At 41.4% G+C, this 17384-nt stretch overlaps 1 protein-coding gene across 1 annotated transcript; it reads right to left on the bottom strand.

Moving 5' to 3' along the window:
* Positions 1 to 62: 62 nt before the first annotated feature.
* Positions 63 to 16392, bottom strand: slc16a4 (solute carrier family 16 member 4). Its single transcript, XM_076276597.1, has 9 exons — positions 16370 to 16392; positions 11990 to 12125; positions 11689 to 11821; positions 11456 to 11599; positions 11198 to 11359; positions 9678 to 10298; positions 6591 to 6802; positions 1621 to 1714; positions 63 to 667 (listed from the first exon to the last, which is right to left on the bottom strand). The coding sequence occupies exons 1-9, from the start codon at positions 16390 to 16392 to the stop codon at positions 462 to 464; spliced, it is 1731 nt and encodes a 576-aa protein (XP_076132712.1). The 3' UTR covers positions 63 to 461.
* Between the last annotated feature and the right edge of the window lie 992 nt (positions 16393 to 17384).

The raw sequence follows: 17384 nt of genomic DNA, 5'->3' as shown, positions 1-17384 counted from the left end.
ACACAGGACAACAGATATCAAGATCAATAATCTATTGAGTGTATTACACAATGCATCTGATATGCCTTTCTGTTAACAGCTACAGTATGCAATGCAAAATCGAGAATACAATCACAAGTGACCAATGCAAGTCTATTCATCATGTTTTCAAAAGCCGATGATGCCAGTGGAAACAAAGGGAGGAAATAACAATATGTCATAATATAAATGTCTATTTGGCATATATAAAAAGTTACAAAACAGGATTAAGCCTTTGCATCTGTGAACTACAGGTATAGTCTCCGTTTCATCTTCAAGCACTGGATGTGTGTTGGTTAGAATGCATTCAGCTCTTTTCCTCTGCCAAGGAACTTGACTGAAGACAGTGATATTCTCTCCACCTTGGGCCCATACACATGTGGAAGTTCAAGGAAAGGGAACGTACAGAAAAGTGGAGTCGTTCCTGTGCCAGCTTCCATCTGCTAGACAACACCATTCCTGAGAGGCTCTGGGCAGAAGCAGCCATTGACTTTTCCTCCAGGTTCCCTCCCCAGGTCTTTGCCTTTACTCCTCGACTGCCATCTCCGTGCCAGGGGCTCCAGGAAGAGTGAGACAGAGGAGAGCAGGTAGCACACTCCCGCCAGGTAGAAAGAGCAATCGTACGTCTGGGTGTAGTCATACAGGAAACCTGAAAGGTGAGAAGCTCAGTCAGGCATTCATGCATATCTATTTTTGGAGGGTTAAGTTCATAAAAAAAAATAAAAAAACATGTGATGAACTTTCAGATGTTAGAAGACCATATATCTCTCTTGAAACTTATTTTGAATTGATCTGTAATACAAAATTGTAAATGGATACATTGGTCAGTGGAAAATGTAGCAAGCTGGTCTGAAAATAGGCATTTTAGGAATAATTTTGGAAAGCTTAAAAAGCTTTTCCATGAAGACAAAGCACTCCTATATAAGTTTGGGCTTTTGCCATTTTTAACCAGCTGGGTGGTTGTATCAGTCATAACTCAAGACACTGGGGTCATCATGGAGCCCTGTAAACTCAAAGCCCCCAGTCAGCCAAACAGCACACACCACACTATTTCTGGACCCCCCTCTCCCTCCCGACTCCCTAATCACATCTTGACCTCTCAAGCAAGTCTGACAAGCTGGTTTGCGTTAGCCCATCTGGGAACTGTGACACCAGGTTCAACAACCCCACCCAAAGAGGCCCCCCTTCACAAGAGAGTGAGAGAGTGTGGAATAGTGTTTCCAAGAACCGTGACATTCTCAGGTTCTGGGTTACCCTTCCCCTTACTCAAAAGGACACTCCAGAAAAACAAGTAGGTCACAACTACCAGAAGAAAGTTTGTTGTACATTTCTGAGTTTTTAATGCTCCCCCGGTTTATTACCGGCCAAACTCAGGCAGGATCAACCTACACAGGGTGAGCTTGAGAGAACACTGACATTTGAAGATACTGATGGTTTACATGTTCTGGCAGCCTAACAGTGCAGCACACCCTCTCAGCCCCCGACCCCACGCAGCAAGCATGTGCACTCCACAATCACCTCTCACCTGACGTCATTTCATCACCATCTAATATGATTCATGGCTTCTGGCCAACGGGAGCGCTGATACCTGTGCACACATACCTGCAAGCGGAGGGCCCGTCAGGCAACCAAGCCCCACAAAAAACATGGAGAAGCCCATTGAGTTGTTTACTTTCTCAGATCCCACCAGATCTACCTGTGAAGGTAAAGCAGACACAGAGTTAAACTGTAGCCTCTCAAAAGAGGTTGAGTGACATTTGGAGGGTTTTATTGCCATTGAAGGTGAATGATGTGGGAGTTTGTTTTTCTTTGGCATGCCCCCCACTTTGTTGTGGGGGGAGGGAGAGGTTAGAACTGAAGCTGTACAGAGCATGTGGACTGCTATCTGAGGGTTGAGCGAGGCTGGGCCTGGTTGATTGATTTACAGACCTCAGGGGCCCCTCTCAGCTGAGCACACTGGTATGGGAGGTGCAAAGCATGACTTAATTTCAATAGGCCTTTGAGAGAAACAGCTCTATCTACCTATCAACACAGCATGTAGGGAGAGAACTTCCTACGCGACATACAACATCTTGCAAACACAACAGCACAGCTGCCACTGATCAAAGCTGATAGCATGCTAACTGGTGTCTTTTGGTGTTGTGTTCTTCTCTTCAAGCTTCTCTTGAAACTTTGCAGAGCGGTCCAGCACAGACCACCAAATGACAGGTGTCATCTATTCTTTCTATGACAGCAGTTGTCATCTATTCTTTATTAAAATTCTATGAATTTTAAGATTACTGTATACCAAAACTAGGTGCCTATTACACATTCTTCAGAAAGCTGTCAACTGTATACTGCTGCTTATATTTACTTATGTACAGTAAATGTCAGTTCTTCAATTTTTACTCTGGATATTAGCACAAGACTAATCATTGCAAATCAGTATTGATTGACTGGAACACCCCAACAGATTTCTGTGACATAATACTGGTTCTGTTGTCTCTTAAGTAAATCAGGTTTTCTAGGCCAAGTATACTTGCGTATTCAAGGAAATTGGTGTCTGCATTTATCCCATCCGTGAATTAGTGAACACACAGAGCACACAGAGTGAGGTGAAGCACACACTAAACCAGAGCAGTGAGCTGCCTTGCTACAGCGGCACTCGGGGAGCAGTGAGGGGTTAGGTGCCTTGCTCAAGGGCACTTCAGCCGTTCCCACTGGTCAGAGATCGAACCGGCAACCCTCCGGTTCCAAGCCTGAAGCCCTAACCAGTAGGCCACGACTGCCCCAAAGGACAATAAAGGCCAATACCCACTGCCGACGACATTGGATTTGACGCTCAAGAGAAGCTTCGAAGCTTTGGCGTTGACACGCATTAGACGCCACCATTGGGCTTTGCTCCGTTAAAAGTAATGATGTAAACTTTGGCGTCACTTGACGTGTGTCAGGTGCGTTGGCCTTAAATGAAGCAGGAACAAAGATTGTTTTTCAGTGGGCACACCTGACTGGAATGCAAAAAGAGCACCCCACCTCTGACACTACCTCTTACTTACTTACTTACTTACTTCTAATACTTAAACTGTTTACCATGTTGTTAGTCGCTTTGGCTAAAAAAGCGTCAGCCAAAATGTAATGTAATGTAACTACCTCATCTTTCAGCAGGATTTACCCTGTGTTTTTTTGCTGTGGATTTGAACACTGGAGGAGTATATTATTGTTTGGTTTAAGTAAAGCACATTGAATGACCTCTGTGTATGAAATGTGCTATATAAATAAACTTGACTTGACTATACTCTGAAGGCATTGGATTTAGGCTACTGCAAATACAGGAACCTTTTTTATAAACGCGACAACTGGCGAGATTGCACATTCCTTATGCCTCTCATCATGCTGTAGGCTACCTTTTTTCTGGGGAGATTTTGTTTTTGTGTGGGACTGGATTTGAATTTGAACGGATTGACTCTTTGACTTTGGGACAGATGGAGCATTGAGGGACAACTATTTGCTTGTTAAGAAGGGAGCACTGCAAAAACTTCTTATCTAACCAAGTGTTATCAATCTTATATTAAAGGGGTGGTTCAGGATTTTGGACATAGGACCTCACTTCCATGCTAGCAAGTGTGATATTTATCAGTGAAGACCATTTTCAACATGTTTCATCCAGTCCTTCTAGTTGCAGAGTTTGCAGGTGCTAGGCTAGCACAAGTCATCAGTATGTGTTAGCCTGCCACTAAAAACCGTCTTACCCACTCCACAGTACACACGAGGCAAATAAATTGTAACGGCAGACGATCGATGTAAATGTCTGGCGTTATAATTTATTTGCCTCAGGTGTGCTTTGGAATGGGTAAGAATGTTTTTAGTGGCAGGCTAGCACATACTGATGACTTGCGCTAGCCTAGCAACTGCGAACTCTGCAACTAGAAGGACTGTGTTGAAAACGGTCTCCACTGATAAATATCACACTTGCTAACTTGGAAATGAGGTCCTATGTCCAAAATCCTGAACCACCCCTTTAAGATCAAAAATCTACTTGGTATTGTTTTTAGTATAAAGAAAAGTACCTAGCACTTTCTCGTAAGATCATTTTCACTTAATTTAAAGGGAAAATATGCCGTTTTGGTCATTTATTCGCTGTTTTCTCTTTTTGCTCGCAGGCTTCTCTCCCCCTACAGCTTCAGATTATATATTTTACGATACTCCTCAATTAGTCAGTCTGCCGTTTCCTCTTTCCCTGTTCCTCCGACAACAGTTTACTCGCTTTCTGCTTCTTTTCGCTGGCTCTGCCGTGACAAATGCCTGAGAAACTTCCCTAACTTCACTAGCTTGTTCTAGCCACTTCCTGGTGTGTATGTGTGTGTGCAGTAAAGCAATCCGTTACATCAAGAGGCTGCGAGACTTTCTGTCTCTGAGAAGTTTGGGCTGGTTTTTCGGCTTACAGACGCTAGTGAAGTGAGACTGCCACCATTCACCCCAGAAAAACTCATATAACTATTCTAATAACTCCGAAGCTGTTAAGTTAAGGTAAATTAAGCTAAACAAACTGCATAGTTCCCCTTTAATAGCAGCCTGTATTAATTCAAAACATCAAGAGACATTTGCTTAATGCACTGGCAGCTAAATTTGTTTTAATAAGACAGGCTGCTATTACATTCTTTATCTTTTATACTTAAAACAATACTAACTACAGTTTTGATCTTAACATACGATTAATAACACTTTGTTAGATGAGCAGTTTTTCCATAGTATTTCTGGAGAGGCGTTGAGAATTAAGACATGGTATGTGACTTGCCTTGAACCCAGTAGAACACCTTTCGGTTATTTTAAAGGTACTTCTGTTTCAACAAGTCAAAATAGACCTATGGGTTGCACAAAACTTGTCACTGAAGCTGAAGCGAATTCCAAAATTCCTCTCAGATTACACAGCTCCATTCTTGTCCCTTTAAGAATAGGCTGTTTCTGGGGCCTGTTGCCTAAAATATCCATAGCTGAATCAATTCAGACACCTGCATGTCGATCAAATTCGTGACTACAGAGTTTTATTTTAGCATGGGTTTCCTCCGTAAAAGAGACCTGCATGTAACTTCACAGCATGCGGATAATCCTTAATTTCACGGACGTGTTTTGGCTTTATTTTTTTGGCAAAAAACGTCACTCTTAACAGCCGCCAGTCTTTGAGAAGATGTGAAATATCCACTGGAATTACACCTGCCAGGGAATCTGTGTTATGTGGCTAAGCTGCTGCCTAGCAGGTAAAACACATTTAAATGACTATAGCCTACATTTAAAACAATTTATTAGCTAGAAATGAAGCCACATGTCTACATTCAATGCTATTTAAGCCACTTCGAAAGTTTGTTTAAATCCAGTGATTCTGCCATCATGGAAACGGAACGTCACACTTCTGTACTCTATAAGGGAGATTTCTGACTAGCTCAAAGAAGCACATAGTTTCTGACATCAACCTCTCTCAACTAAAGTGTTTGTAGCAGCATAGGTGACCCAAATGGAACCAGAACCAGAAAAGTGAGCATAATATGGCCACTTTAAAAACAAAGGCAGAGAAACAGCCCATCCACCAAAGAGTTTGCCATAATAAATAAACAGTGCGGGCCCAAGCCTTTATGAGTCACCTATCATGCTTGACTATTATTGATACAAATGTCACACTATAGTAACATTATAAATTGTATTAATATAGTTGTTATTTACACCAAACCAGTGTCACTTTAACCTTAGAGGGTACTAAAATCATAAAAGTGATCTAGTATTATTTTTTACTTTCGTATTTTAAAATAAAGCACTATGTGTGGTTTACTGACCTTAAATTGAAAAATAACCAATGTTGGGCGAGTTACTGAAAATTAGTACCAGTAATTAGTTACAGTAACTAGCTACAGTGAGCAAACTCACTTTTATCCGAACTGTCGACTGTGGGTTTAATGTTGCTGTGTTAACGCTAGAGTTCACTGTCTGTCTGTGCACATGATCCAAACGTTGGCAGACACAGCAGTAGTATAATATTGATCATGAAATCAGAATTATCTTGTCTTAGTTTTGTGTACGAATACTATGACCACCTCATCTTGGGGGCCTCAAGCAGCCGCTTAGTTTGCTTATGCCTCAGGCCGGCTCTGTAGTGGATAGTAGATAATACAGTAAATCAAAACTGATTTTTTTTATTTGATATAAGAACAAATACCCTTCTGTTCAACTTAGAAGTCATGCCATGACTGTAGTGTAAAGTGAAACAATTCAAGTTCTTTATGAGTTCATTTCTGTTGTATATGATGTATGTCTGTATGTCATCCAGCAGGGCTTGTTTCCTAGTGTTTCCTTATTCTCTTTAGCTGATGATACATGGGGCAACATTTTGAGCAATATTGCTGGGCATTTACTTAACCAGTTCCGTTCATTCTGAATTGGATGATCATGACAATTTGCCTACAGATGATTAAAGTTCTTGAGAAAATAAACTGTTGCCCAATATCAATGGGAACATGCCAGAACCACTATAATGAGGAACATTGCTCAAAAAGTTGCCCTATGCATTATCAGCTTTTGCATAGTTCTCATTAATCAGCACTCACCAGGACAGGCAGCAACAGTGCCATGTAGCCCCCGCAGAAGATGGCGAAGAAGACCGCGTACACCATAAGGTGCATGTAGGATGTAGCCAACGGCGACAGCAGGTTGACCACACCACACAGGATCAGGTAGGCCTTGTGGTAGTGATACTTATGGAGAAAGTTACGGTCTGCCAACCAGCCTGATCCCAGCTGGGCCATAGTCTCTGTGATGCCTGAAGAGAGAGACCAAACTCTGTAATAGTCATTTTTTGTCAGGTCTGATTATGTTTTCTCTATTCAGCACTATATGAAATACTAAAAAACTAATCCACTACTAGTCCCCTTGATTAATCTGACTACTCTGAGAGTAACAAGTGGTGTTACTCTCTAGATGCATTCAAAAAGGCCTGATTGGCAGGTTAAACTATGCATTAGATGATGTTCAGCACCTTACAAACTCCATATCATGACACTGAGGAACCTCACATGCTCTGCGCTCTGCACCTTGCCTAAAGTGTGTAGTTTAATGTTGGAGACAGGCTGTGAAGATAAATAGCCCACCATTACAAACCCAGACATAGGCTACTAGAGATGGTAGCACATTCTTCTTGCACAAGTCAATATTAAGGTATACTGGATATCCTCCCAGTTTCTCTTTCCCAAGACAGTTTATAAATATTGAACAGTCACAATATCAAAATTGCTCCCTGGCATTAACCCCAAAACGACATAAACAAAAAGATGGCTACTACAGAAAAAAGGAATTCTTTTAGCATGCCCTTGCAAGTCTTTCAGTGCCTGGAGTCTCTCATGAGATATGGTAATTCTATATCACTGCAGTCCAACTGTTTGGAAAGAAGTTGGATATTGATCACTTCAGGAAAAAGCTGCTGGCAGCACTATCCAGCAGATCAATGAAAAAAAAAACAGCTCCCAAACAAGGACCGATCAATGGGTCCCATTTCCGCTGCAGCCGCATTATAGAGAATGCTGGTGATGAGGCATTTTTCAACCTCAACTCCTTGAGTCTGCAGTGGACTTGCCACATGGCTATAGCCCACTGCAGTGACACGAGAGCCATGTGTTTCCAATCACCTTTCTGTGCGGGCTAGTGCTAACAACCAACAGCTGTTGCAGAGATGTTTGGAGAACGTTAGTTGCCCCAAAACTGCAGTGCACTCCTTTCATTTTCTAATTGAATGCAATCTGCAGAGAAATTGAACCGAGTGAATCCTCCGATGTGACACCCCTTCAGAAGTATGTGCCACAGGATGCTTAGTGGTGGTGCAGAATGAATTGAAACAGCTGTCTATTGTTTATGTATCCTCTGCAGACAACCAGAGGGTATCTCCTGGTGTGCTCCCTCTTGAGCACAGAGACACTGGGAGCTTGTTTGTGTGTTTTAATCTCAGCAGGTTAGTCAACGTTTGCAGCTGGTCCCATTGAGCGCTCCATACTGTGCCTAAGGCAGTCTCTCTGCAGAAAGCTAGTTGGGCTTTGAAAGCTAAGCTCTTTGACGTTCTGTAGCATGGACCTCTCCCGTCAGTCACACAGAGAATAACCAGTATCCTCAAGCTTCCTTTAATTGCATCTTGACAGACGTCTCTGACCAAAGACTCAAAAAGGTTGGAAGGACATGCAATGTCCACTGCGTCAGTGCAAAACAATGCTCTCACAATATTAAGTCCACGTCCAATTTTCCTGCCCACTCATTAAAATACAAGCGTGTTTGGCCTGCCTGGCCACCCCTTTGTGTGGCTTTGCTGCCTCAGTGAGTCTCAGCACAATCTCAGCCACTTCAAACTTGGGGCAAAATTGGGAAGCCCCCCTGTCACCACAGCAGCGACTCTACTCTGTAAGCCGTTGCTTAGCGACTCCCTGGCTCGCCAGCACTGGTCTGTCACGGGAACACATTTGTAGAGGCCTGGGACTCTGGGGGCCAGTCTCTCTGTTTCAACTGAAAAGAGTCTTTTGAATTGGGGGGTTGGCAAAGGGGGCTAGAAATGAGTTGGGGTTGGTTGGACTTAGTCGACATATCAATATGACATGGGACAGTAATCCCTCTCTGTGGGGGTAGGAGTAAAAGTAATATGTCTGCATAACTGCGCTGTGCATTATGTTTCACTGTCGATGTAAAGCGCAAGGTTAGTACTCAAGCTTCACTTCTTTATCCAAGTACTCTTATGGGATGGATAAACACATTTCCCAGAATTTAGGAGCAGACTGACAACAAGTATGGAGTGATACACGTCCAGCCTCCTTATTCTGCTTGTCAGAGTAGTGCAACACTCATCACTGTGCCATGCTTCATAGATTTAACCTCAATCACATATAACTCCTCCATCCATGGAGCAGTCTAATTTCCTCTGCCAGCACGGACCTCATGCATGTTGTGAAGTTTTTTTCTTCTTCTCTTGTTTTCATATAATGTGGTTTCATCAATGGGATACTTCTGAACTCAACTGCCTCGGCCAGTGGGCTAAAGTTCAGCTTTTATGTAAGAACGTTCATTACATAAGACTGCAGATTCTGAGCAGCTCACAAATAATTAATGCACAAAAGTTGACTGAGGACTTTTTGCATCACCCTCAAAAGCTCAGTGAAATGCATGCTATGGTATTTTCAGCTACAATAGAAAATAATGAACCTTAATTGCCCTTAATAATTGATACTATAATATTAATATCCAGAGTCATCAGTAGCGAAATGGCTGGTTTGGATTAAGACTATAGGACTGTAAGATTTTTGCTGACTCAACAACTATTTTTTTCTCTGAAATTCAACTTTTGGACAAGCACCATGCACTGTTTCCTGTATTTACGTGCTTAAAATGCTTATTTGACACCCTGAAAACACCACATGCTTCACAGGCTAGTAATCCTCAAATTAAACACTACCGCAGCTGCCTCATGATCTGATAATCCTTGAGGTAAGCGCAATACTCCAAATGAGATCTGGTTAGTGGATTTTAAATGGTTGATTTGTTGCTCAAGTGATGCTCTAGGAAAAATGCAGCTCTATGTGCCTTAAATAAATCATATTTATTTTTATTTTTTAATGTCTGCAACATGTGCTAGAAAACTGAAAAGCAGAAATGGAAAAACTCACCGGCCAAGGAGATGATGAACGAGGCGTCCATGGCATCGATACCAAGATTCCGAGCTCGTGCAGACAGGTGGAAGTAGGGGATGAAGTAAGCTAGTTGGCTGAAGACAAGAGACCAGGTGTAAATGCAGAAGAAAGGGTTCTTCAGGAGAGAGAAGTCCAGAGCTTTGTTTTTTTGGTTTTCACAAGAGGCCTTCTCATGCAATGAAGTATTTGCTAGAGAAGAGGCTCCGTTGCGTTCCAGAGGAGGATCCCCTGTCATGGTGCAATTGCTCTCTAGCCCATTCACTCCATTATGGACTAGCTGTGTGACTTCCACACTTGTCAGATCATTCTGCCCCTTGCCTATTATCTCTGGGCTAGACACGGCCCATGTTGTGGATGGAGAAGAGTCTGCTTTGGCAATTCCATTGGCCACCGGTGTAGACCCATTTACGCCGTTCTTAAGTGGCTCCTTTTCTTGTCTATTGAGAACACCATGCTGGCCTTTTTGGATTGAAGGCGAGGAGGGAGACGAAGAGGTTGCGGGAGATGGAGAGGAGGAGGGCCTGACGTTGATCGGTCTCAGAAGCATTCCTGAAGCCACCAGGTTCAGCATGAGACCCCCCAGGATCAGCAGAGCTCCTGTGCAGGAAGAGATTTGCCCCAGATCAGCTGTGCCGTCAAACATGTTTCTGAATAAAGGATGCTAAGAAGATCATACTGGTGGACAGTTACAATTATCAGTAAGAACATTTTCATAATCATCCAATCAAATCACATGGAACTGGTTGTGAGGTTGCCCTGGAACATTGCAAAAAAAGTTGTCCCATGTCCCATCACCTATAACGTTCTAAATGAAAATTTTAACAAATCTAAACAGATCATCAAGCTATACCATTTCAGAAGAGAATCTGATACAATATTCTCTGGTCAAAAAATATAAGTGAAATTGTGAACCTTCCAATAACTGATCACCTTTTTTTGCTGCTGGTGCCTGGTACCTGTGGATCAGTCACAAGCCTTGGGGGAGGGGGGTGTTTGGTTTCACCTATGCCGATTTAAAGTTTTGGGCTAATGGTTCAATGGCCCTGAGAACTAATGGTTTTGTGGACAGATGAGTCAAAAACTTGGCTTAGATGAGAGGCATTAAAAATGACCTTCAAACATAATAAGTCATCTCAAATATTGCAACAGGGTATTGATAAGATCATGGTTTGGACAGGAACAGAAATATTTGTTTAAAGGCATTGGGTTCACACCAGTTGCTGAAAAAGGGGTTCACATACTGTTCACCAAGGTCATTTAATGTCAGATAATTGGGATGATAAATTTGAATTCATTCATTGAAAATAGATACTTTGTAAATTGGAAGTTATTATCAGCATTTCTTAATTATGAAGTTTAAGATGGTTGCTCTCTGTTCTGTGATGAATGCTAATCATTTAGACTCCCAGTTGCTACATCTAAACTCTGTTAGTTCTAAGAAACAGTGTCTTGGATGTCCGTGTTATAGCAGAATGTTTGAGTGATGTAATATTTACCTTGCCAAGCATAGTGGTCCAGAAGAAGCTGTGTGAAAGGAGCGAGAGCAAAAGTCAAGCCCATTCCTGAGCGGCCAATGGAATATGCAGTGGCCAGCCTCTTCCGGAAATATGTTGCCGTAACAACAGAGCTGGCTTGGTACAGGAAAGCAAAACCTATACCTACATGGAACATGAATGTTTGTTTTAATAGACACAACATTCAGACATGCTGAGTTGCACTGTTTTATGCTATATAGTTTCAGATTGGGCACTTACCCACAATCAATCCCATGCTGATATATAAGAAGACAGCATTTGTAGCAAATATGCTGATGAGGAAGCCTACAGTAACGAACAGTGCTCCCATGATGGAGGTGATGCGGTTTCCCAGCTTGGCACACGCCACCGAGGCAATGGGACCTAGAGAAGCAGGTTCAGCGATATTGGTTCAGAAATCAGCCGAGGCCAGATGTGATGTGTGAGGTATGACAATAGGAAAAATGGCTGACCTCCAGATAGTCTGAGGCTCGACATGATTGAGCCAATCCAACTGATGCTTTCAGCCGAGCCTCCAAACTCGTCTTGGAATGCCACAAAAAAGATGCCGAAGCTCTTCAGGGTTCCCATGACCAAAACATTCACCTGTCCCAACAAATGAAAACAAGGTTTGTACTGAAACGGAATTATTAACTACCTGCATAGTTGACTGGAACAAGCAGTATTCAATTTGAACTTAAATTAACTTTTACTATTCAGTGAGTTTGAAATAAATGTTTAAAAGCATTTTAACTTAGGGTAAAAATAAAATACCAAAAAACAGTGCAGAACCACCATCCAGCCCCATCCTCCATCTGGTGGGTCCACATATTGAACTTCTTTCTCTTTCTTGGTGGCTTCATGGTTCACATTCTTTTTATACTGGAACATTTTGGCTAACTTGCCATCACTGTAATCATAACAATTGTTCTGTTACCCAAACAAACAACCAATAGCCAAAATGGAACACTTTCTTCCTGTCAACCAGGAAACATATTTGTTACAAGTTAATCACTTCTGGCTAGTCTTCTAGATCTTTTGAACTTATTACATTTGTTGCGAAATCGCTTGACCACCAGAGTGTGCCTGAACCTGTCGGCAAGCTGCAGTATTTGTAAATATTTAATCATTCAAGTCTCAAGAGGCATTGAACCATAACACTGTCAGCAAATTGGATATTTTTTCAGAGAACATGGTTAAATTTTGATCAGAATAAAAACAAAATAATAATTAAAAAAACCCATCCTGGATGATACACCCACAAAAGAGAACAGTTCACTGCGTTACTGCAATAACATTCAATGTTCAAGTCTGTACTGCTCCTCCAGCATGCGTAAGCAAGTAATGACATACAATTTGCTACCAACTTTTTTTCATAGAAAACAGATAGATAGATAGATAGATACTTTATTGATCCCCAGGGGAAATTCAAGGCAAAGGTAGATGGATGACTGCACCTTAAAGTCATACAATTATAGCCTTGTAAATCTGCATGTACCATGTGCCATCTTGTCCAGGGGAAATCTTGAAGTATTGAGGAGTTCAAATTGATTATGCATCTAGAGGACAGTATGTTTCCCTCGGAAATGACCTCTCTGCTTGGCAGCCTTAAGTCCAGCTAAGAGTCATTTCTTAGAATCCTCTGTATGTTTCTGCTAGCTTCGTGACTGAGCTTTGGACAGTGTTGTTTTCCATTATTTTATGATGGTTAAACATCAGCTGTGTTTCTTACACATTTTAGTGATGTGTACCTTCATCAAGTGTAAAGGAGATTACTGAACATTCAAAGAATAGGGTGCTAATAAAGTGCTGTACGTACAGATACAGGAATACAGTTAGTCAATCTGGTAGTTCATTTATGCAATTAGCTAATTTCTATCTCATTTACGTACAGTTAAGAAAATACAAGTAAATAAATGAAACAATGTGTAAATACATAAATAAATGAATGAAAAAAAGTAGAAAGGCCGAAATAAATAAAGAAATAAAGAAATACAGAGATAAATTAATAATAATGACCAGTTTTCATGACCAAACTGTAAAGATCCATTTATTTATGTATACATTTCATAATCTATTTCTGCATTTATTAATTAATCCTAAAGTAGTTTTTGGTCCTATATAGCTTTCAGTAGTGTTAGTGATGTGCACCAATTCAGCTGTCATATGGACCATTCCCATGTTGTTACATAGTCATTAATATTAACCATTGCAATGCTCAATCGTCATTTTTTTGGAAATAAACATTTAGTCTCTGTGGAAATGGGAAAAGGCCTGAGTTTGACTTTTGTACGGACTTTACAGGAAGTGACTGATGGAAACAGAGATATGTGACTACTGTACCTGTAAACTGGATTTATACTGATTCTTCATAATAACTGACATAAACATGCATAGTGATGTCTCATAAAGACCATGTTCATGTTGCATAGCACTTGTAATGACATTTTGAGTCTTTTAACCCTTGTAAGGTGTTCGGGTCTGTGGGGCTCTTTTTCAAAGTTTGCTTAAAGAAAAAATATCCTATTTATTATTTCTTCAAACTCAGACTCAGTGGCCTTGGCTCATTTTCTGTGAAGAACATAAAAAAAAAACCTTATTTTCAATGACTGCACACGGTACACCCCCCTACACATAACTATTACATATGTGGTGTTCGGGTCTACTGGATCCGAGTGTAATAATTGTAGGTGCTATGTATACCTTAACTGTGTCCTCCTCCTAACCGGGCCTGCTTGTGTGTGTGTGTGTGTGTGTGTGTGTGTGCATGTGTCTGAGTGTAGGTGTCTGTGTGCGGGAATGTTGTTTTTCTGCACCTGCTATTCCCACTAAAAGTTACAAAATTGTTAAATGATCTTGTTTATACCTTAATAATAATTAATAATGCCTTGTTTATAATTGTTTGTCACAAAAACGAAGTAAACATCTGATAAGTAATTTTACATAAATTGTTATGGCTGTAAAGCCTAATAATGTGGTGGGTAGACCAGACTCGGGAACAAAAATATGAACACCTTACAAGGGTTAAGTTGGGCACAGTTTAAGTGATGCCCCCTGACTGCATTTTTTTCCTAACGACAGTACTCTGTGACCTCGAGCAACAGGGCTCTATGTTAAACACAGCGTTCCTGCACAACTGGAGCGTCTGGAGCCTCTACAGACATCAATGGAAGGCATTCCAAGGCCAGTGAGTCCATTCAAATGAACACCCGGCCTGGGGATAACCAAGCACTGACCACATCCTAGGTGGTTAAACCATTTACTAGTCACTAGAGTATGTGCCTGAGTTCTATATGTTTTGAATTTTAGCATACAACAGGTGTCCTCTAAAGTTTTAGATCAATCACCACTACTTGGAATGAATAGACTACATTTGCATACATTACATATTCCAGGTGAATCTTGTATGTAATCTGGTTTCAACCAGTTCTACCTTTAAGCAAAAGAACAGACTTCATATCTAATCTAATCAGCCACACCAGTCAATACATATATCGTCTGAATGTTAAGGTTATGGGCTGAAGTAATGTATTTGTTAAATTAATTGTACAGATGCAGAACTATACAGATAAACTGTATCTTTTACTTAGTTCTCTGATGCAGGTCTTCCAATTCAGATGAAAGAGACATGCCCAAATTAGGCAGAAACTGCTTAACGGATTAAACGTGAATGAATCGGGCCAGTGTACTGCAGGAAAGCATTTTCTGTGTGCTTTTCACAGACTGTTCCTGTGTGTGTGTGTGTGTGTGCGCGCGCGTGCCCACGTGTGGGCACGCATGCATGTGTGGATTAAGGGGAGAGGCTGGTTAAGTTGTAGTGTGGAATGGTTATATTGCAATCTTGGGCCTGCCTGATACCTCACCATACCACCACCACCAAATACCTCTTCTGAGCTAATTGGGGTGATGGTGTCTTAACAAACATACTTCACAAGGTGTACGTTACTCTTTTCAATTATAGAGCCTATATGACACCTTGGTTTCAATTATATCCTGACCTCCTTTTGTTTGAACTCTTTGTCAGCCAAACTGTGCTAATAATTACGTGCTCATACCAGAAAGGTGGCAATGCCTTCATTCCAAACAGTAAGTGCGTCTCACGGCCCCTCTTAAGGGGACAAACTTAATTCAAAGCAGTAAGGGAATTCCAACAAAACCAGCTGGTCTTAATGATATGCCTAGGGACTAGGAACTACAATAACATAACAAAAGAGAGACAAGTCCCTTTCAGGCACTATAGTGTTTGTGGTATCATTGTGGTACCATTAAAAACACTATTGTCAATCTGACTAACCAGTATTGGCAAACTGGGATGGTAAACTGTCAGTTCTCTCAACACATTTGCATATACTGCAAGTGTATTTGCCTTTGGTTATTAACATTCTGTGTTATCAATATAAGAAATACAATATAACATGTAGTGAAATATGTAGGTCACCACAGCAAAAGTCAAAGTTAATTAAAACGGCCCCAAACGGTGCTGGTGATTAGAGTAGTAAGGAGCCTGTCCTATTTATAATACATGGAGAGTAAAGGCTTCAGTATACTCGCCGTTCCCGACCTGTCATGCGACAATGTGACGTCACAGGAACGGCATAACTATTTATACTCGCGCGTGGTGGTCGTGACACTAGTTGCAGTATTCTCCTGAGGTGTCGCTGTTGTGAAAAGGCTATTGCTTAGACTGTAGAAGAAGAAATGTAAATATTGGCGTCAATGGCAGTAGTGACTAGCCTCTGTAATGATAGGCTACTTCAGACTTCGGTTGCTGCTCTTCACAACTAGGGGACATTACCATCTAGTTTCCAAGGTGTGTGCAGGTAGCTGGCTAGTCTTAGCAGATATTTTTTGGTTGAAAATAAATCTCTTTGTTACCTTTTGTTGGATTATTATGTCCCTGGTTCCTAGTTCTTCCCTCTTAATTCCCTGTGTTGCAACTCTCACTGGTAACTTTGTTAACTTATCCAACAAACTATTAAAAATTCACGACTGTAACAAATCAGTCCTCCGAACTGCAACTCTCGCTGGTAGCCTATAGCCAAGTTAACTTCCCACTCTTCTCAAACTGACTATTCAAACTTCATGACTACAGCGCAACACTGAAAACATTTCTCCTGTTTTTTAAGGCAGTTTTTTTTCATTATTTTATTTTACCTGTTGTGTTCTTTTGGTAGCATAGCTGATGCAATGTGGGGTGAGGGAAGCCTTGAAGAAACTAGACAGCAAGAATTTTTTAATCTCCCTGTGTCATCCTGTGCACAAGCAGTTTGTGGACGGTCTCTATGGACTCGTTGAAGTCACACTTATATCTGAAACAGACAGACAGAAAGGCAACAATAGTCAATATCTCCTGAAAACAACTTCATTGCAGACACAGATAATGTCACTGCCTTCCAGTAAAGAAGTGTTTCCTCTCTACCAGCACACGCCCAGACTGAAGTTGGGCGTGGAGTGCAAGATGTTCCAGTCAGCGCACAGCTAAGGGAAGTGATCATAATTTGTCGCTCAGTGAATGGGCTGGCAGATGACTGTGAGTGGACACTAAGTGTTTTTCCTTCGTTTAGCAGTGACTAGGAGAAGAAAGTGGACTGAGTGCCCCGCCCCTTCTCTCAACTCCGGTTCGTGATTGGCCTAGAGGGACTGAATTTGAGTACTGCTCGGGTAGCCTGGCACGACATACACACTAACAAATACACACATGGTAGATGAAACCAATGTTGTAAAAGTTTGCATATCTCTGTGTTAGGGCGTGGTGGCAACGTTAACAATGCCACAGTATTAACTGGTCCTGTTATCAGGCGACCAGGATCACAACGTTGTGGCAATTTGAATCATGGCATCAAATGAAGACGTGCGAGTGATCATAGCATGACATTGTGGTAATGTTATCTACGGTACAAACTATCAGGCGACCAGGTTGCAACGTTGTGGCAACTTTACGCATGACACCAAATGACAACATTTGCGAGTATCATGGCACAACATCACGTAAACATTACTCTCGGATTTTGACCAGTTTACAATGTCATTGCCACGTTACTTGCCTTACCAAATGACAACATTCTCACAGACGCTGCAAGGACATGGCCAGGTAATATTATGGTGACCAAATGACAACTTTCTGCCAATGTTGCTGCAACGTTATGTGTTATTATTTTCTGGAGAACAG

The sequence above is a fragment of the Alosa pseudoharengus genome, unplaced genomic scaffold (genome assembly GCF_046254945.1).
Source record: "Alosa pseudoharengus isolate Yale_2024_CS ecotype anadromous, Long Island Sound unplaced genomic scaffold, YU_APseudo_1.1 YU_APseudo_1.1_scf_9, whole genome shotgun sequence".
Classification (NCBI taxonomy): domain Eukaryota; kingdom Metazoa; phylum Chordata; class Actinopteri; order Clupeiformes; family Clupeidae; genus Alosa; species Alosa pseudoharengus.
Note: the sequence above shows the minus strand (reverse complement) of the source record. Positions and strands in the feature narration are given on the sequence as shown.

Coding starts and splice junctions, on each gene's coding strand:
- slc16a4 (XM_076276597.1), bottom strand. CDS start 16,392: ATGCTACCAAAAGAACACAACAG. Junction 12,126..16,369: donor CTACCAAAAGAACACAACAG/GTAAAATAAAAT, acceptor TTATGATTACAG/TGATGGCAAGTTAGCCAAAA. Junction 6,803..9,677: donor GTTCATCATCTCCTTGGCCG/GTGAGTTTTTCC, acceptor CTCTCTCTTCAG/GCATCACAGAGACTATGGCC.